The sequence below is a fragment of the Amblyomma mixtum genome, chromosome 5, assembly GCF_055824585.1.
Source record: "Amblyomma mixtum isolate Tamu chromosome 5, ASM5582458v1, whole genome shotgun sequence".
Taxonomy (NCBI): domain Eukaryota; kingdom Metazoa; phylum Arthropoda; class Arachnida; order Ixodida; family Ixodidae; genus Amblyomma; species Amblyomma mixtum.
In genome coordinates, this window is record NC_143016.1 from 170,506,819 (window position 1) to 170,527,891 (window position 21,073).

At 45.7% G+C, this 21,073-nt stretch overlaps 1 protein-coding gene across 1 annotated transcript; it reads right to left on the bottom strand.

Annotated features, from left to right (window-relative positions):
- Positions 1-540: 540 nt before the first annotated feature.
- LOC149344672 (uncharacterized) lies at positions 541-9,163 on the bottom strand. The gene is made up of 6 exons (XM_089542655.1): positions 9,071-9,163; positions 8,751-8,841; positions 5,144-5,205; positions 4,919-5,008; positions 3,064-3,090; positions 541-709 (listed from the first exon to the last, which is right to left on the bottom strand). The coding sequence occupies exons 2-6, from the start codon at positions 8,821-8,823 to the stop codon at positions 656-658; spliced, it is 306 nt and encodes a 101-aa protein (XP_089398781.1). The 5' UTR covers positions 8,824-8,841; positions 9,071-9,163; the 3' UTR covers positions 541-655.
- Between the last annotated feature and the right edge of the window lie 11,910 nt (positions 9,164-21,073).

A 21,073-nucleotide genomic window follows, 5' to 3' on the forward strand; every position in this document is an offset into this window, starting at 1 on the left:
GAACGTTTCAAGCTTTAGTTAGAAAGTTAATTTATAAATCTCGCCTAATTATTCAAATAGGAGGAGCGAAAAAATGGTGCTGTAACTTTAGATAAACCCTAACAACATCCATGCGATTTCAGTTCTGAAGAACGCTTAGTTTTTTTATAAGTCTTGGTCCAAGTTAGCTGGGACACCATGCATGTATATACCCTAGTGTCTACCATGATCTGCGACAGAAATACTGAGAGGACACAGTACGCTCGCACTTGGTGGGAGCAGAGAGAAAACTTGACTGAGTCGCTGTTGTTGTAAATTCCTGATTCAGCGTGCTATTTCGAAGACCCTTTTGGGTGAAAACTCTAGTCCCTCAGTGTCAACACTAATCGCTCGTAATGCTCTCTCGCTCTCGCTGTAGTACGTGAAACCGGTGGTACCACCGGAAGAAATCTTCACGGTTTGAAGAGGAATTTGTTTGCGAGTGCGTGCGTTTATATGACAGTGATCCCTACGCGGCACTTGGTAGGGCAAACAAATGTTTTTTGTGAATGCGGTCCTGGATCGGTGCAACGACAGCTTTTATTTCATCACCATTCTACAAAGCAACTACTGCTCCGTTCCGAATGCTGAGCTGTAGGCGTCGGTCGTCATCTGTCGCTTGTCATCTGCAAGCAGTTCAACCCTTCCTGCACTCCCCGTAGGCCTTTTTGACAGCTTCCGCCTCCTCGGGCTGAAAACAAGAATAGGGAAGGACGTGTCAAATATCAAGCGCATCTTATACTTATGAGTGCCTCAAACATTCAGTCTAGTCAACGTGAGACCTTTCTTTTAATATTACAGATGTCATCACCAGCGTGTAGAGCCGCTTACTGTGTAACTTTAATGCCTGAGCTTCTACTCAGTGTCAAACGTTAAAGCCGAACGTGCGTTCTTCTGCATGTCCAGGCCTCTTTCGTGAATGATAATAACAAACTGAAGGGCAGTGTGTGACTAACCAAAGCAAAAATACTGACTAGGCCCGGCAGACCAGGACAATCCAGTTATGGATTGTGGAACGTGGGTAGCCGTGACTCTTATCTGTGCAGTTATTAAGAATGTGTAAAGACTTAAATACTAAGCTTGAAAGTTACTCATATGTACAGAAATGACAGGGCACTAGCCCATATTCAAGTGGTTCGTAAGTCTCTCAAGTGCCCTTCTAAGGCCGGTTCTTCAAAAAAAAAAAAAAATATACTCCCCATGATTTGGTGAACCAGTGCACCAAACGGACGTGCGTATCATTTAGCAATCGCACAGCACGTGACACCTAGCGGTGAGTGCTGTGTGCCTGACTCGAACACACTCCTTCCTTCCGAGCTCTCCTTAGCCAGGCAATCGGTTTTACTGCTTTCATTCTGGTCTGGTCAGCCTACGCTGCAAAGGACTTTCCGCATTCGTTTGCATCCGCCTCACGCTGGCACGCACAGTGCGCGAGTCCATTCTCCCGGAAACCATGACAGGGATGACAGCTGCTACGCACGCGCTGCGGTGTTGTACGTTTCCGTGCTTTATTTACGGCTTCTTTAATTTTGTTGCAGTTGTTCTCCTCTTACAGACGGATACGCTCGTAACGACACACGCCGTCCACTACTTTTATCGCCAGTGCGTCTTTTTTTTTCTGCAGCCAGCAGCATCCGGTCGTTAAAAGTGCGGCACTATATCAAAACCACGGGGATAAGCATTCCGATCTATGCTAAGTCGTCGTCGCGCTTACTGGCAGGCGCTGAAAGCGCTGGGACAGTTTTCACGCTGATTGTAACAGGGCGACATCGACGTCTTCACCTGAGCAGACTTATCCTGTGTAGCGGCACTGTTTCGCTTGGATAATGCCGTGAAATTCGGAACAAAAACTAAATGAAAAGGCGACCTAGCCGTATTAAGGTGCAAGGTGGAGTAGAATTAGCGTTTTCATTTTTATGCTCGGAGCACCTATAAAAGCTGATCCCTCCAGCATTTTTTTGTTTCATTTCTGTAGAAATTAACCCGCGCGGAAATGTTGACGATTGAGTTAATGGCTAATGGTTAAAGGTTAAGGTTAAAGCCAGTGTTTAGGCTCTGTCCTTTTGCGTGGCGGACCGTGAGCCCAACCTTTCATTCCGCGTTCCATGGGGCAAGTGATTGACCAATTGACCAGCCTCGCGTATCCCAAATTAGCACTGAAAAATTAAGTTGCCTGTAGTTGCCTACTGTTCAACTCTTCTTTTTACTTATGGACAAATGCATAAAGCTGCCGAGGCCGAAAGTATTTCCCAGCGCTATCGGTTGCTTTCTGTCGCTGTCGACAACGCACTTATTTGCCGCCAACAGCAAAATAACTTTTTTTTTACTACAACAGCTGCGACAAACTACAAGAGTCGCAGTTGTAGCCGGAATGATTCATTCTGCAATTTAAATGCGTGAAAATTATGTCGGAGCAGCAGCTGCCTGTGAATGCTTGTTACCGCGGTGCACCTCATAGTTTATGTCCGACACCTTGGGAAAGTGAGAAAGCAGTTTGACAGCATCAAAGATTCAAAATATCAGAGCCTTATGATGCGAAACCGAGAAGCTTCACAGAAGGAAACGCTCGAATTTCAGCATTAGATCAGTGAGCGTAGCTTTTGCGCTTTAAACCGGCTAACCTTCGTCCAGCAAGAGCAGATGAGGCAACGCTTTTTGTGACAGTTTCAACAATGATCCCATGTTTTCTACTTTTTAATTATTTATTTTTAGGAGGTAAATAATTACCCTATTAATGTCCCATCGATCGAAACGATAACTTTAAAAAAATCCCTTATGCTCCTTGGTTTCGCTGGCTGTTGGCTTTCCTGACCCATTTCAGTGTGTTATCTAAGTTATGCTTAAAACTTGTGGCATGGCTTCGATTTTTCATTTTTGCACTCGGATGCCTTAGCAGAGAGGTTAATGGCGCATATATCAGTAAATTTGAAGGTTGTTGTTTATGCACGGAAGTGAAACTAGACAACAAGTGCATTCAGAGCTCTGCTTTAAAACCATGCGAAGTACGCGCCGAAAATAAATGCGCAAGGAAAAAACAGTACTCACGGTGGCGATTGACTTCAGCTTCTCGGCCTACGAAAGAAAAAGAAAATATCATTCGCTGTGCGCTCATGTGAATTCATATTTTGCTGTAAGAGCAGCCAGGCTTCATCCTTGTTTTAAATCTATCTTGTTTTTAAATTTGTGTTCCATTTATTAACTGCAGATTTTCTTTGCTTTACATAATTATCAATCGCTAAATTTGTTGACTGAACTAAATGTAATATTTCGGCTTTGTGTTATTGCTTTTTTTTCTTCTTTCTTCTTCTTTTTCTTCTTTATGGATTGTAAATTGTGCACTTTCAGCGTTTTGTATTCACCGCATGCTGTTGTGACTGCCGTGGCCCGCCCACAAGCGCTTGCGCTTCTGCGGGCACACGCTATGTACTGTGTATATATATCTTGCAATAAAATTCCTGTATGTATGTATGTATGTATGTATGTATGTATGTATGTATGTATGTATGTATGTATGTATGTATGTATGTATGTATGCATGTATGCATGTATGCATGTATGCATGCATGCATGCATGCATGCATGCATGCATGCATGCATGTATGTATGTATGTATGTATGTATGTATGTATGTATGTATGTATGTATGTATGTATGTATGTATGTATGTATGTATGTATGTATGTATGTATGTATGTATGTATGTATGTATGTATGTATGTATGTATGTATGTATGTATGTATGTATGTATGTATGTATGTATGTATGTATGTATGTATGTATGTATGTATGTATGTATGTATGTATGTATATTATTGTACAAGAAATCTCCAGAGATGTTAGCTGTTCTACCCCGAAAGACGGGGTGGGTTGGGGCATTTTCTCTACGATGAAAATTATAAGTGCCTAGGCCGAAAAAATTTGGTGATTCCTCATTATTTCTTGGCTTCTACTGGCTTCTACAGTGGTCGGCTTCGTTGATTGACCCTTTTTCTCTATTCACCTTCACTGCTGCTCTCCGAAAACGGGCAGCGGCGCTTATTCGAAGCATTTTCAGTGCACCTATCTTCAGGGGTCAGTCATTTCAACGCTCAGTTTTATTTCACCTTTATTTTATCCAATAATGCAGATAAAGATGTGAGCTCTAGTGAAAAATTGCTATCCGGTAGCCCCTGTCAATACAGCACGGACAACGCTTTTTGTAAAATGAAAAATTACACGCAATGTGCGTAACTAGAAGCACAGAGCTCATGTCATGCTGTAAGCGTTACTTGACCATAGAGCCCTTCGGCATGTACTCTGCTTATTTTGAAAAAGAAAGATGTGAAAAAAAACAAGACTTTAGGCTTAAACAGATTACTCTCATTGCTTTTTAAACAGCCATGAACAATCGCATCGTTCTGTCATGAAAAGAAACCGACTTCAGCATTTCTTCTGAGCGAGGCTGCTTACACATTTTGCTAAGTAGAACTCCTCAGTCATAAGCTAATCACATATCAGAAGACAATTTATAAGAGCTATTAAAATTAAGTTTTCACAGACACACATGGGCATCCTATTTAAAAGAGTATACTGCTGCTTCCCGTACATGAAACCTGCTACCAGTTTTAGCACCTCCGTTTCTATTAGTGCGGCCTTGGAATTTGTAACGTCAGACAACCCTGGGACGAAAGGCGCTTATAGACAAGTGTTTCATATTTTTAGGGTGCACGCAACGAATCCGTAATAACCAACGCCATCTGCCTGCAAGCTCTTATTACAGAACGCTACCTTCCGAGTCACAGTGAACACTTCTTCAAAATTTATACCTCAGCAGTACCAAGCAACATTTTAGACAAGGATTCAGCTTCGACATTACTCGAAGAGTGCAATCTCTGAAGAGTGCAAAAGCAGTCCACTCACAAAGTCCACGTTGGCATCGCACTGCTTCTTAAGAATCTCGGCCACGTTGTTACCGTGTTTCTGGATGAGTTCCCTCGCCTTTCCTTTGATCTGCGAGAGAAATAATGCTTTAGAAAGCTCCGGAGCCGGTGTGGCTAGACAGAGAATAGTTTAAGCGTTCTGCATCTACGTCGTGCTTCCTGTTGTCTGAATACAGAAAAAGTAGAATAATTAAGACACTTATACCTCCGCGCCAAGGTGGTCTCCCATGCACTTCACCAATGCCGAGATCTGGCCGTCGTTCAGGGCTGAAAGCGAAAAAAAGTTGTATGTTACATTTATTGCCTCATGACATCGCGTTATGCGAGAATTCCGTTGTGCTTTGATTGAGTACCTACCACACTGGTACGACACACAGTTGCCAACGTTTGTGCGCGCGTAATGCTGATATTAAATGACACTAGTTGACGCAGCGCAAAATGCGTTTAACTGCACAACTAGCTATATTAATCCGAGAGCGAGAGAAAACCCGCCGAGTGCCTGTGAAGTGTCAGAGCAGCCCCATTGATAATGTATACTTATTTTTTTCTTCGCAAAACCTGAAAATAGCGGTTGTGTCACTGAAAACCATGAGATATACTATAACATCTTCGCAACCAGGCAAGGAGAATGATACTGCTTAAGTTCTCTATACAAAAACTGACCAGAAAGTCGCTAAGTTCTCAAACGGGACATGTGCGTCCTTGAAATAACCGAGGATAGAAAGTACCTTGCGCCATGTTTTAATGCGCAAGTACTAACTTACTAAGTTTAATGCGCAAGTACTAAGTTAGTACTAAGTGCTAAGTTAGTACTAAGTACTAAGTTAGTACTAAGTATTGAGCACTTGTGTTGTCGTCACTCTCTCTCCGTCCCTGTCCTCGTGGTGTCACAGCAGTATGAATTCGTACCAACTCGCCCAATTCTCAACCGTTTAGTACTAATTGCTCCCTAGAGGAAAAGCCGTCTTGTGTCACTGGGGATGAAGCCTCGAAGCACAAGTGAGCTACACTGAAACACTTAACGGCCGCGAGTGGGTTTCGAACCCGGGGAGGCTTGAACAGGTCCGCTTTGTTGGCCACCGCATTAGACCACTGTGCCATCGCCGCGATGCGAGTCGGGCGCACTAGCTCAATATATCGCCGCAGCCGAACATCCCGTGTGCTACACTGTCTCTGACGCTGTGCTTTGGACGTCGCCGTCTTCATCAACTTCCATTCGTGCGCAGAGGAGACCGAAAATGAAGTGAAAAAACTAAGTGCTTGCGGACAGAATTCGTATTTAGACTAAGTACATCGCTAGGGAAAAAAGCCACCTTGTCTGGGGGTAAATTAACGGGAGAACCTCCTGCCGGAGTTGACAGGTGGCAAAATAGAGAGAAATCTCTAATTTCTTCTTGTAGGGGTGAGGTGAGAAGGACAAAATACCGAAATACCGAAAAACCGTATATAACAAAATACTCGGACCTAACGACTCTATTTGATCTGCTCCTCATTGCTGCATAAGTGGATTCGAGAGGGCGCATGCTTTGGCATTTCCTCTGCATCAGGAAGATTGATCGCCCTAAAATTAACCCTCCATTGAACCTAGGCAGCATAATCACCAAGGTTAACGAAGATACACCAAGTTAAGCAAAGTGACTGGGCTAGCGCACCTACGCCGCATTTAGTTTAACGAAGTAATTCACGCGTTAATTTTTTGTACCGCTTGAAATCATATAGGCTTCTACAGTTTTAGCTTCACGTGCAAGGAATAACCAGCTGCGTTTCTTTTTTTATAACTTTAGGAACTTGTGTCATTCCTTCGCGCAGTGATGACACAACAAACGATATCCTTTGACAGAGTGCCTCCAACTGCCTAAGGGTTGCAAACTAAAGAAAAGCAAAAAGCCATGGCTGCCATCTCACGGTTTACAAGGTCTGTTAACGGGGCTCATGAATATTGACAACGCTTATACAAAGAAAAAAAAGAAACGCTTTACTTAGCGTATGTGTCCGCCCACTAGTGCCGTATGCTTCAGGATACGAGAACAAATCTGAAAGCCTTAATTTGACCGAATGCCACAAGAAATTATGCTACTCGCAAGTCATTGTGATCCGCTCCTGGAAGAAAACAGTGCCTTTTATGATGTGGCAAGCTGGAACTATAGAGAACTATTAAATTATTTGTAAGCTCTCTGCCAATTGCAAAGCTTCAAGGCTCTTGAAGACTAATTGGAGAAGCTTTTGTCGAAAAGCTTATTTCCTTCCTTGTTTTTTTTTCTACTAAAATGCTTTAAAACACAGCTGTCTAACAGCGGAACCGGAAACTTGCCGGCATGTCCAGTGTGTTTTCGATGAGATTACGCTTCCTTGGAACGCACCACGTCACCGCTCTCGTAGTGACATGAGGGAAGCTAACTACGATCTGCCAAGTAGGACTTCTCAAAGCTCAGTTCGCCTCATCCGCTCGAGTTTGGTACAATGGGACTCTTTATCGTTTTTTTTTTTAAATGAGAATGCTGACAGCACGACATCTGTTTCAGATGCGTCGTCAGTCTCTCGAAACCGAAGCTAAGAGGCCGAGCATCACCGCCGTACAAGCATTAGAAAATTGCGCTTAAAAGTAGATTGGCCTTTCGTCTTTGGTACTTCTATAGTAACGTTTGTTTCCTGCTCTGAAACCACCCATGTTATAAAAGAGAAAAGAGACTTACTGAGGCCTTCTAATGTCAGTCTGCCTCCGGGTAAAGAGTTTACGCCGACAATAAGGCAGGAAAAAGTAAAGAATAGGTTATCGGCACGTGGAGCGCGTAATGCACGCGAGAGGCAACAAAAGCGGCCATCGCGGTGAAGTAATAAGGTTTAAACAATATCCTCCTCTCAGAAAATAGCCCCAAACACCAATTAAAACATGTTGTTTTAGCTGCCTATCTTGCGAAGCTGAATTAAGCTAAGCGTAGCTCAAGCCATTGTTAGTGCAAGCAGTGATTCGTGGAAACTTGTCGTACCGTGACCACGTTTTAAGCGGAGTGGATGTGAGGGCTAAGTGCAGTAAAAGTTGGCAAATAAAATATCTATTGATGGCGTGTATGTGAGTGCTTTTTTGGGCTTTTACTTGAGTTTTGTTGAACCGTCTGGTAGATGGCCAACCCAGAAGCATTGCCAGTTCGAGCACTTGAAGTCTTAACAGCCATGCTATTCTCCTCTCAATTATTTGATCTGTTTTGTAAAACTCCAGGTTATTTCTTGGTGACAGTACACTTGGCTCGGAGGTAATGCTAGGCGACGCTTATGCACTCACAAAATCCTCTGCCATTTATTTGCTTCCATAGAGGCTACCATTTCTTTTGCTTTCTTTTGCAGTCGCTGACACTGGGCCCGTCGGAAATGTATGTAATTTTAGCGTTTTTTGCAGTTTTTCGCGCCTCGTGTAATCACTGACATATACCCTGTTTCTATATCAACTTGCATTCGCTTCGTGGAGATCAACATTAATCCGGAACAGGTGTGTTTAGAAAAAGGGTTTAATTACAAGCTTGGTTGATAAAATGACACACTTGGTAGTGCGGATGTGGGAAGACGATGAAATAGGCTATCCAAAAGAAATCTGTGTATATAGCGACATCAAGATACATGAACAGACGGACGGGATGGGGTGTATGAATGGCTTGATTCATGAACACGTCGAGAGGCGTGGCTCACAGATCCACGCTGAACGCAGTAAGGCTCAAGCTTAGTTCAGAATTTCGTCGTAAAAGACAAGGCCGCCAGCCAAAGTCCTAGAGCTGCTCCGAAATGTGCGAAAATCGGGGAAATCGTTTAAGCTTTCTTACCGCACAGTTCATGGTTGGCCTTGACGACGAAGGCTCCGGCCACAACGAGTGCACAGACGAGCAGTACCTTCATGTTGGATGGGCTGAAACTCTGCGAGAACGCAACAAGGAGAAGACGGGCACTGCGAGTGCGAAATCCACACCCGTCCTTCTTGGCACCCCTTATATATGCACAATCTAAGTGCCCTTGGCCAGAACGAGGAGCATCAAGCTAATCCTCTGAGTTATATTACACAATTTTTTGCAATATTTGTCGCCCATGCTTGCGCAGGTTTGCTCTCCTTGCACGAACATGAATATAGTAAAGAAACGTGACGTACACAATAACGAAAGAGAACCGCCTTTTCTTCGCACAGAAACCCGATCAACGCGTAACAGGAAACCTTGTAGCTACGACGATACGCCGAGCTGACTCTGCCTTCCTCTTTTTCTGTTTTTTTCGCGATCATATCACGCCCTTATGCCTCGTTGTCATTCGCGCGCGATTACTACGTATTGCACACCTTCCCGCCCCCTCCGCTCCCTGCCGCCTGACGGGTGCGTGCGGGTTTGCGTGCGGGTTTGCGTGCCGCGATTGCCAAGAGCAATAGCAGCCGCCTCTTCCCGCCTTTTCTCTTGCACACACCCTCGGCCTTGAGTGCGCTGGGACGTGCGGCAATGTGGATTTGCTAAGCGATTACGGTAGTTACAGGCAATAGTCTGCAGACAATGAGAATGCCAAGTGATGGGACAGAAAAGACTAGGCACCAAGGTCGCGGCAAACATTCATTCGTTAGTTCGGCCGGTGTATCTCCAAATTAAAGACACAGCGAATTCACGCGGAGAAAAAGAACAATCGGGGGGCTAAAACAATGAAGCTCTTGAATACTTTCGTAGATCATTCAAGTTTGCGCTGTTCCCGATGCGTTACGCGACTGAAAACTGCTGTAAAAGAGGGAGATCTTATCAGAAAGAAGCACCGCTTATTTACCGGCGAGTTCAGTGAGGTCAAAGGGTCAAATTCAGCTGGAAGCTACTCGCTTCAGCATAGAAGAAAATTTTTATCAAAGATCCAGAAATCTTTATATTTTACCCGTAGCTATAGCGGTAAAGATTATTGAGAATGTTTGCGATATGTTATTTAGTAATGTAAAACTACCTACCTAGATAATAAAACGCAAATATTACGAGGGTATTTTTGTACTAAATCTAAAGACTGGACCTGGTACTTACATATGACCGAGCATGGTTGAAATATTTTCCTCGAGTTGAGTTCAATCGCAAATTTAAAAGCCTTTTTTTAGATAAGGAAGTATGGTCATGGGAGAGATAACGAGGCATTTTGCTCGAAATATTTTCTTTAGGGCGACCTGCATGTTCTGCACAAAAAGAAAAAAAAAAGCGTGACCACAGCCTCTTGCCTTCAACATGTTGGTAGCGAGCCTGAGATACAATCTCGGTCTGAAACAGATTTAGGTTTTATATGTCGCGGTGCACCTTGTGGACTCCTCGCAGCCTGGGCTGGATTTGCAAACAGAACCTCTAGTCTTAACAGCATGTGAAATAGCCACTAAGCAAGCCAGTGCGCTGTGCCGTTCCCCGTTCCTTATTATCGGTATACACCGTTGCGACTTACAAGTTTTCTTAAGTTGCTGAGAATGTTTTGAGAAATTTGTCAAGGGCTTGCAGTATGAAAGGGTTTATTTTGTTTTAGTGCCTGCACAAGTTTACAACCTTTTTGCCCTGGGAATCAGATACTGCATTGATATTAAGCGTGAACTTTGACACCACCCCGAATCCTTGAGTCCAGGGGTTCGCAATATTTTCAGCCCCAGGAAACCCCCGCAGCTTTAAAAAGGTGCTAATTAAGCCCATGTGTCTCGGCAATTTCTGCCTGAAATGCATGCAGACATTCGCCAAAACATCTAAACTCCATTAATCAAAGGTAGCAGTATAATTAATCAGTAGGAACACAATTGCTATACGATTACTCCGAAAATTAAACGGATAAAGGAAAAGTAGGTAAGCAGGAAAAGGTAGCTAATGTTGTGGAGCCAGTTACGGCGACTTGCAGTTCCTTTTCTGAGACAATAGCTTCTGCGGTCTTCATCTGAAAGCAATATCCAAAACAGCAGTCTTACCGTGATCGAAAAAATTTCCCACATTTTGCAAGGGCTAAAACTGAATGACCCTTTCTCCTTTCCAGCTCAAATTTTCGCACAGTGTAGCAAATTTACCATGATTCGGCAATACTGGATTGGCACACCCGGGGGCACCCCCGATGACCCAATGAGCGATCAAAAGAACCCAAATTTTTCACAGGACCAAGATCTTGAGGACAGCTTTAGTCGTCCTCAAGGCGTACGTTTGGGCAGCGTCTAACTGTAGTATGTTTCTTGACCTACTAGATATTGCCCGCCGCATATTTCGTCGTCCGTGTTTGATTCCGTCCCCAAAAAACCGGAGTAGTCCGCTGACACCCTGATTCCCACGGGAGATGATCAGCGCTAACGTATTGTGACACATGTGCCGTGCTACTAAGCGTACCGTTGGCTCTGTGGACTTGGCTTATGCTGACTGCAACTGGCTTTGAAACTGGCTCCTTCTTCATCCAAAACGTGTCCTTTCTAAGGGCTTGTTGCACTTAAAGTTAGCTCATTTTGGCCGAACGGTAGTGTGGTCCACTCCCCCTCTAGGCGGAGTTCTGATGGCCACAAATGTCGCAATGTTTCAATTTCGACATTGCGCTCATTTTGAAGGAAAACTTGACTGATATTATTTACCTGCTACGTTCTTAGCTTTTCTACTGTAGTCTCGACAAATATTATGCACTTCGGGACGCACCATAGCTTGCCGCAGAGAGTACCTGGTGATCTGGTTTCAACAGCGATATCTAGCGCTAGGCCCAGGTGTGACTTCCTTCAGTTACAGTCCGAGGACTGAGAAGCTAAGAAAGCTGTCACTCTCGTATTTGTGAATAGCCATATCGGTCCGCTGGAAAAAAATTTGCTTATTCTGCTTGGCGGCATAGCAGTAACCCATAGGTCTAATTATAAACAGGTGCTCTTTGTAACCTAAAGTTTTCAGCCGTCAGGTTTCAAAAGCTGTATGCAGATGTGATCTGCTTCAGCAAGCAACGAAGGACTCGTAAATCAAGAAGCACTTCGTTTACGTACTTGCTGAATACCTTCGTCTTTAGCTGTTAGTTCACTTACAGCTACTCGCTCGACGCCTTGCTGGCAGACGTCACCTGCGAAGACGCCCTCGACGTCCCTGCCTATCTTCAAAAGCACGAAAGCTTGCCTGGCTGCCGATTAAATACCAGCAATATACCCTGAAACCGACGCTCGAACCTACGAGAACGCGAAGCAGAGCACAAGCCAGGCGACAGAGTCTGGGTATACCCACAAGTGTAGGCGATGTGCATGAGTCCTGGAATACAAGGTCCGCCTGATTTTGAGTGCATTTGATAAGCCGGTAGAGTTAAGCAAATCGGTTAGACTTTCAGCCGAATCTGACAGCCAAAATCGCAGGACCTTACTGGCTTCCGACCGACCAAAACATCCCGCCTTTGGTTGGCTGCGTTTTCAAGCCTGTCGGCGTTGTTCGAGTCGCGTTGTTTCCAGGCAAAGATCCGATGTCCTTTCGGTGTTCTCGAGATTTCAGGTACGACCTGAGCCTTGTTGTCTTTCTACGAGGAGAAATAATTTTCTTTTGGATGGTAGCGGCCCCCGGCACTGTTCTATGCATTAAAGAACTGGATTGTTGAGTACGTGATGCCGATAAAGAGAAAATCATAGCCAGCAATGATCCCGATGACTCATCTGTAGACAACCTCTGGGTTGACGACTGCACCATATTAACTACGTTTTCTGAACTGCCGCCGAGAGAGACGGACTGCTCGATGTGCATTGTGTCATGCTGTGAAACCTTTCTTAAACAAGCGCACCTATAGGTCGCTAGCGATGCATGCAGCTGTTTGATAGCAGCCCAAAGAAGCACATTGCTCCGGGTCCATGTGCCTTCTAAGCATCTTTTCCGAAAAAAAAAAGAGTCCACTGCGACAGCAATTGGACATCCGGTTTGCAAACACAGCTGAGGAGAGAAAAACGACACAAACGAAACTTCTTTGAGTCGCGCGTGTATTTACGGGCCCAGACAAAATGAAACTAAAAAAAAATGTTGAGACTACTGAGCGCTGCATTCTAAAAGCGTAATTGAGCCCTTACCCAAGCGGAAATTGCTTACTACCGATAGTCAGTCGATCATCGGTCTTTAGTCGGCAACCGACGTTATCGGCAGGTGAACCAAGGACCGGCGTTGATCCAATGTTCAGGGTAAAAATATTTGTTACGGTCTGTAACCGAGGTTGGGCAGACGACGGGTAGTGATGAGTTGCCTGTTATCTTTTGAAGGCTAACGCCGGTACACCCGGTTGATGTCGGACTAATCAACGAAGTGGCCAAAAATACGCCTGAATTCTAAGTACCTCTAATCTGCTTAGAGATTAGCCTGGCATTAGCTCTGAAGGCATGCAATTTCAGGTCTTTTCAAAGCACTGACACGAAATGTAAATAAACAAAATATAAACAATTGTTTCATTAAAATAGGGTTCATTCTCTCTAAGACAAACTATTCTACACTGTTAGCAAAAAAACACCCAAAAGGGAGTAAATGGCTTGTCCTCTAACGCACACCCAAAAGGAGGTTTTTTTTACTCCATATGCATGGTGTTTTTTATTTACTCCCTTATATAAGGGAGCTATTTTGGAGTGAAAAGGGAGTAAATTTTTTACTACCCACCGAGATGGAGCCCAAAAATGGCGTCATGTTTGTTTATCCTCATTCAGGCTCATTCTTACAGCAGTGACAGCGGCGGAAACGGGCAGTAGCTCTGCGGGCCGCCAGCAACCCAACTTGGGACACTGCGCTGCCCTAATGTAACTCCGCGTCCAGCATTCTATTCGCCGTCTGCAAGCCCAGAGGCGGCGTAGGCGGCAGGAGTCGTCTGCTTGTCGTCTCCCTTTGCTGTACGAGCTCGTTTGGTTGGCCGTGTTTGTAGATAAAGGGGTGTAACATTATAATCAATAGTTAAAAACTGAGAAGGAGCCGCTGGGTAGTTTACACGGTAATTCACCACGCTATATTTGACTAAAAATCAGCAGAAAAGCTGAAAACACCCCTGACGGTAGTTTGGAATGGCAGTGTTTATTTATTTATTTATTTATTTATTAGTACCTCACAGGCCCCGAAGAGCATTGGGTGAAGGGGGCAAATCGAAAAAAAGGTATATACAGATGGAAAAAACCGTAATATCGGTACAAGAACGCGGTACAAGTCAAATACAAGAAAGGAACACGAAATTTATACAAAACGGAGTTAAAATAACATCAGACACGAAAATAGAGGAAAAAAAAGCGAAACACGAACATGAGAAAAAAAAAGCAACCAGGGGCAACAGAAGTGGCAAATGGGAAAACAACGTTAAGAACAAATGAAACCGTTGTACATTTCGAACATCACTATGGCAATAAATGTATACATAGATGTTTTTTAAACTCACCAGGATCAATGAAAGAGATTATGTTGTCAGGAAGATCATTCCAGAGTTTTATTGCTCTAGGTAATGCAGAGGAATTAAACGAATTGCCTCCATATTCACTTCATTAAGGCTTGACTTTTCAATATGACTGAGGAAAAATGTAGCCTCATGAGCTCAATCAAGAGCTCAGGATCGACACTATGTTCTATCACAGTTCCACGTTCATGAAACACATAATCTGCTGTAATACATTGCGAGGACCACACTGAAAAAAGCCTGTGAGAATTAGGCCTAAGCGGGGGCTGTAACGGTGTGGCGACACAAACAAAGGAAAGTTAGGTATAGTTAGAGCACTGGAGGCTTCACAGGAGCGATTCAATTAAGTACCGTACTGTAGCGGAAAACGGCGACAAGCCGATATCTTGTACCGCGGCAGTCGCCCGTGAAAGAGCAGAAGTGAGCAGAGATCCGGCGACGATGGTAACCAAGCGGTCTTCGCTCACCGCCGTTATCAGACGACTGACCAGAAGCAGACGAGACGCTAGGTGGCGGGGCGGATTGCACAAAATGGTGTTTTTTTACTCCATTTCGGCACTGGTGGAGTATTTGGCACAATTAACTCCCTTTCTAGACTGGAGTAAATGCTGGTGAATCCTCATTTTAACTCCATTATTCCTTCATGGAGTAAAATGAAGGACAGTCCACCTTTTTACTCCCCACTCATGGAGTAAATGTTTTCACAAATGGAGTAAAAAGGGTGGCCGCCTCCATTTTTACTCCCGTTTGGGTATATATTTGTTTATAGTGTATTCCAGATTCGTCATAATTGCGGGTTTTAAAATTTAATTTTAATGTACAGCCGAGGCCACTTATAACGGCTGCATATATAACGGACGCTCGCTTATTACGAACGGGTGCAGTGATACCATCAAATTATGCATTAGACTAATGGCAATTCGTCTCAGATACAACGAACCACTTTGACCGCACCACTCGGTTATAGCGAACGAGGTGGCGCGGAGATTAAAGAGCGTCGCTCAATACTCACGGCACCGCCGAGGAAAGAAGATGCTGGCCCTAAAATGCAATAAAAAGACGGCATCCAAATAGAAAATGCCGGCATATCCTGCGCCGACGGCCTACGGGAGCAATCATTGCCTGCGTGTTCGCTGGCTGGGCAAAGCATCCAAAGTGGAAAAAGAGGCGCGATTAGCACGAGACCGGGGAATCGTCGAATGCGAAGCTACTGGCCATGGTTGTGGATCAACTAACAGCAGAGATTTTAGAAGTTTGAATGCCTTGCTGGTCATGGTGGTCACATGGTATGCGCCGCCTGCCCTGCCGGCTCCATCTTTAGCGATGCTACCACGTGCAGGCAGCGTCATACAACGGAGAGTGCGGCTGATACACTATGGGCCACGAACACTGCGCTACTTTCGTCGCTGCATGAGCCTGGGAACAAGACATGAAGCTCGAAAACACACGTGGTCATCTGCATGTAGAATTGTGGCAACTGGTCGTTGACGCATAGATGCAAGATGTTTACTCGGATGATAACCCTCCTGCAGACCACAGAATCGCAGAGCCACTTGCTCTGACGAAGGTGTTGAACGCCAAGTACGAGTACTAACCTACCGCTTAGAATGCGATTTATGTGGCCGACCTGCCACCAGCTGCCGTGGACACTTCAACCACGATTATTTACATCCCATCCCTAAAGGTGATTGTTGACAGCAAGGTGCTCGGCGAGGAGAACATGAGCGCCTCATGTTCATGAGGGGGCGCGACACACATGAGGGGGCGCGACACACATGAGGGGACGCGACACACATGAGGGGGCGCATGAGGGGGCGCAGGGGGGGCGAAAACATGAGGGGGCGCTACACCGCTCAAAGAACAATGTTGAACGCCTTTCTCACGTTTCAGGCGCTGTCATGCTGGCGACCTGTCAGCACATGCCCTTCCCGGAACCGATCAACGCCCGCCTGCTTCTTTCCCGCTTCCGAACCGGCACACCATATTCCCCAGACGGCATCCGACTTCTTGCCGTGGCACTGCATTCCCGATTTGGCGCTCGGATCCCACTTCTCCTGGCAACAATCTTCAATCACGTCATCGGTCACGGAACTCGGCAGGCGCTCCCACTTAATTAAGCCACTCGCCGACATGGGCCAGACGGGGCGCGACACCGCTCAAAGAACAGTGTTGAGCGCCCTTCTCACGCTTCAGGTTAGTTATTTAAGCCTCTCTAAAGAATATCGCAGCAGTAATTGTTGCTTGATTGCGGTGTCGTGCCCCGACAGCTTGATGTGGCGAAGGTTGTTTACTCGTGCTTGTTGCGGCGCAGAAATGCTCGCCGCACTCGTTGAACTGGTGCTGTTGATTTTTGGTGATGTCGAGTTTAATCCGGGCCCTCCCAGTTCATCCGAATTCGAGTCTTTGATGGAAACAATAAAACAATTACAAGAAAATCAGTCAACTATACTGCATGAAATTCAACAGCTTAAAACCGCACAATCCTCCCACAACGAATTACTAGAGTCCGTAGCAAACCGCGTTGCGGCACTAGAAGCAACACGTTCCCCAACACCTACCTCTGAACATAGCGCTACCGCTCAGATCAAGAAAGATATTGCCGTTCTTAAAGCGGCAAGCACTGATGCAAGTAACAGGCTACGCAGAAATAATCTTATTTTCCTTGGCTTAAATGACACCAAAGACGAGACATGGCAAGATTCAGAACAAGAAATATTAACACTGCGTGCGGACAAACTGAATCTTCATCTTGATTCCAGCACCATTGAACGTGCGCATCGCATAGGTAAATTCTCGGAATCGAAGCATCGCCCGATAATAGTTAAATTCACTCATTTCAAAACAAAGGAAAACATCCCGGCATGTGGAACTAAACTAAAAGGCACCAAAATTGCAATCAGGGAAGACTTTGAGGCTCCCACGCGGATGGCACGATCAAAATTATTGCAGTTTATCTGACCACAGAAATGCCCCTTCAAACTTCGATTCGACAAGCTTCACGTTGGCGACAAATATTACGCTTTCGACTCCATTTCTAACAGCGTGATAGAAATCACCCAGATCACTGCAATCACTCCCGCAAGAAGTTCTACTAGCGATACTGCCTCGCATATCAATAATTGACGATCAGTTCGGCACCAACCACCGTCATGCACAAGTCTTAACATCGGATTCACCAACATACGCAGCATCATACCTAAGCGAAATCAGCTGCTCAGCTTCGTTGAAGATATTGACGCTGACATCCTACTCTTAAAAGAAGCCTGGCTTAACGACAATATTAGTGACAATGAAGTTTTTTCTTATAACACAAATTACACATTATACCGACGAGATAGGAACTATAGGAGGGCAGGGGGAGTTCTCGTGGCAGTGAAAAATTACTTATCATCTTCACTCATAGGTCATGACGAAAACTTAGAACTTACATGGATACGTATCGGCAATGAGCCTCCCAAGGCGATCTTTGGCATATGTTATCGGCCACCTGACTTCATCCCATCCTTCTGTGATCTCTTAGATCAGGCCCTAACCGATATTGAAAATACATTTCCTGGCATACCTATCTTTTTGTTTGGCCACTTCAATTACCCTAATATCAATTGGCGTCTCATGTCTACCTCAAATGGTTCGTCAGCCGACTCCAGACAATTTATCGACCTAGTGCTAGATCATTACCTCCAGCAAATGGTATCATGGCCTACTAGAGGCGATAACACTCTAGACCTCCTGCTCACGTCGTCCCCCGATAGTGTAACTGGTATAAATCTCCTGCCCGGTATCAGCGATCACAACCTGCTTCACATTACCATTTCATTAGCTATCAAAAAACGATCACCCGCAAGAAAACTAATCACGGATTACAAAAGAGCAAACTTTGAAAGCATTAATCACAGACTTGATGAGTTTTTGGAAACTTTCCACAGTTCTTATTTATCTCGCACGGTAAATGCTAATAGGGAGTTGTTTAAGAACACATTAGTCACCTTAAAAAAACCACTACATTCCTACAATTCTGGTAAAATCTCACAATAACAACCCCTGGTTTAATAAACGCCTCAAATCACTACTAAATCGAAAAAAAAAACGACTTTACAGGACTGCAAAAGAGAGTAGCAATCCTGAAAAATAGAACCGGTACCACTTATGCGTAAAACAGTACCTAAAGGAGCTAGCTGAGGCTAAGAAGAAATTCCAAACATCTGACTTGCTTTTAATTCTGAGATCCAACCCGGACAAATTTTGGCGTCTTCTATCGAACAAATCCCGTCCTAGCGAAATCGAACTCGCAGATCCCGGTGGCGACACTATTGACCCTGAGAAATGCGCAACTGCACTAAACGACTACTTCGTTTCTGTTTTCACGCCCGCCAACATCACCCCTGTCAATCACAAACCTGTCATTCGTTCACACCCCATGACAGAAATAGAAATCAATGCACAGGGCATATCAAATCTCATTAGCTCACTTCCGCTGTCAGTATCAGGTGGCTGCGACGAAATCAACAGCAAATTGTTAAAAAACACTGCATCATTGTCGAGCTGCATACTCTGCCTAATCTTTTCTCAATCACTGGACACTGGGAACATACCTGACGACTGGAAAAAAGCCCGAATAATACCGGTTTTTAAATCAGGTGACCGTTGTAGTGCCGGAGCCCACATTTCGCTGGCGGGCCTGTCTAAACCAGCGCTGCGCGCCCGCCGGTGCTCACAGCAGGCCCAGACTTTCTCGGACAAGTCGCGACATGCAGCGTGACTCATCCCGCCAGCGCGGCGCCGACACGGACCCTTCCTCCTCCCCTCCTCTCCGTCGGTGCGAACTCCTCCGACGCTGGCCGGCTCTCGACCATTGGTCTAATTTGAACGGTGGCCAGTGATTGGAGGATTTGAACGGCTGGCTGCCGTAACCGTTACCAGCGGCTATAAAAACGGAGCCGCGCTGAACCCGAGCAGCAGACGGGCAGCAGAAGAGCCATCACGCCGGAGCTACGCTCGCCGCCGGGGCCGCCCTTCTTCTGTGTGCCTGCCCGTGGTGCTCTTGCCCTTGTATCATGTAAAAGCCCTTGTACATACTGTACATAAAGTTCATTTGACTCACCGTCGCCTCGACCGTTTCCTGGCTCGGACTCCCAGTCTCAACAGTGGTGGCAGTGCTGGGATGCCTCAGACCCAACAGTGGATGGCAGCTGCGGGATCGACCGGCGTCAGCTACCTCGGCGCGGTGAGTGCCTGATGTTTTCCTCTCAATTCGCCAGACTGCTCTAGCACACGTGATTGTAGTTTAGAGTAGGGCTGTGTGTTGCACTGGAGAGAGCTTTGCTGTTTCGAGCCAAGTCGGAGCGCTTTGAAACGAAAGCTGGTGCAGAGGGCGTAAACGAGGCGTTGTTGGAAAGAATTACTTGCGCGTGTCGTACTAGTAGCGCTATAGTAGTGAACGGCAAGGGAATTCTAAGAAAAGGGCAAACTACAAGAGGTTATTGTGCGCGATGGAGAACTTCAAAGTGAAGGAACTCATCGAAATTTGTGAAGAGTTGGGCATTGATTTGGGCCCCGCAAAACGAAAGCATGCGATTCTTGAGATCATGCGGAAAGAGGAGGTAACGGCTGAGGAAGCCAATGAGGCCTGGGAAGAGATCACAGAACGCCGTGAGCACGAAGAGGCTGAAAAACAGAAGCAGCTTGAGCGCGAAGAGGCAGAAAAACGGAGGCAGCTTGAGATAAAACGGCATGCTCGCGCTAAGAAACTGATGGACCTGGAGCTTGAAGCACACGAGATCTTTTATGAGAGAGATAGAACATTGTTCGCTCTGCGTAAGACCAACGGTCATCAGCTGAGAGACAGGCCGCAGCCCTTCGTGATCGCCGAAGATATGGCGAAATATCTTGCGGAGTTCGAGCGCGTCTGCGAGAGAAAGCGCGTTAAGCGGAATGGTTGGGCACAGAAGTTGGTAGCCCTGCTTTCCAGCGAAGCGTATGACGTTGTCAAGCGCCTGTTGGACGACGGCTTGGCGGACTACGATGAGCTGAAAAGCTTCTTACTGGCGAGATATAACGTGTCACCGCTGGACCTTCGCCAAAGGTACCTGCGAGAGAATAGCACCCCATCGTTTAACGATTTTCCGTACCAGTTTAAAGCCGACATTTTAGATTGGCTCGAAAATGCTGAAGGGTCGGAAGATCGTGACGCAGAGGTAGAGTGCGTAGCTGTAGAGCAGAGCTGCCAGTGCGGCACAGAGGAACGTAGTCCGTACGTGGCAGATGTAACTGCTGCTGTAACAGTGGGAATTGCCCCGCATTCGCCAACCGAGGAAACCTCTCTACCATCGGATAAGGTAGTCACAGCATCGGACGATGCACTAACAGAGGTCTCGCCCATTGAGATTGTGGCGGAGTTACCGGAAAGCGAATCTCCTAGCGTGTGGAAAGCAGGAGAAGTTGCCGAACAGGGCAGAGAGGACGCCCGTCTGGACATTAGTGAAAACGCTTGCGCCGACGCAAGCGAAGTAGATGAGGACGGCACACCGTGTTGTGCAGCGCGTTCGGCAGAGATGTAGAAACACGAAACTTACGATCAACGGAAGCAGGCGCATGGAGAGTTTGCGGACGCTGAGTTGTGCGTTAGTGTCTCTGGTGAGGAATGCAAAACGAGTCCCGTGCTTTCGCATTGCTCTGAGCTTTGCGACATTCCAGAAAGCAGCTGCAGTAGCGGGAACACCGCGACTGAGTGCACAGCCGACCCTCAACCGAAATTGGCTGAAACGCG

What these genes read in the sequence shown, in the direction of transcription:
- LOC149344672 (XM_089542655.1), bottom strand. Translation starts at nt 8,823, where the DNA reads ATGAAGGTACTGCTCGTCTGTGCACTCGTTGTGGCCGGAGCCTTCGTC. An exon ending in GAGACCACCTTGGCGCGGAG is followed by an intron (nt 5,009 to 5,143) that starts GTATAAGTGTCT and finishes TTTCTCTCGCAG; the next exon opens with ATCAAAGGAAAGGCGAGGGA. An exon ending in AGCTGAAGTCAATCGCCACC is followed by an intron (nt 710 to 3,063) that starts GTGAGTACTGTT and finishes TCTTGTTTTCAG; the next exon opens with CCCGAGGAGGCGGAAGCTGT.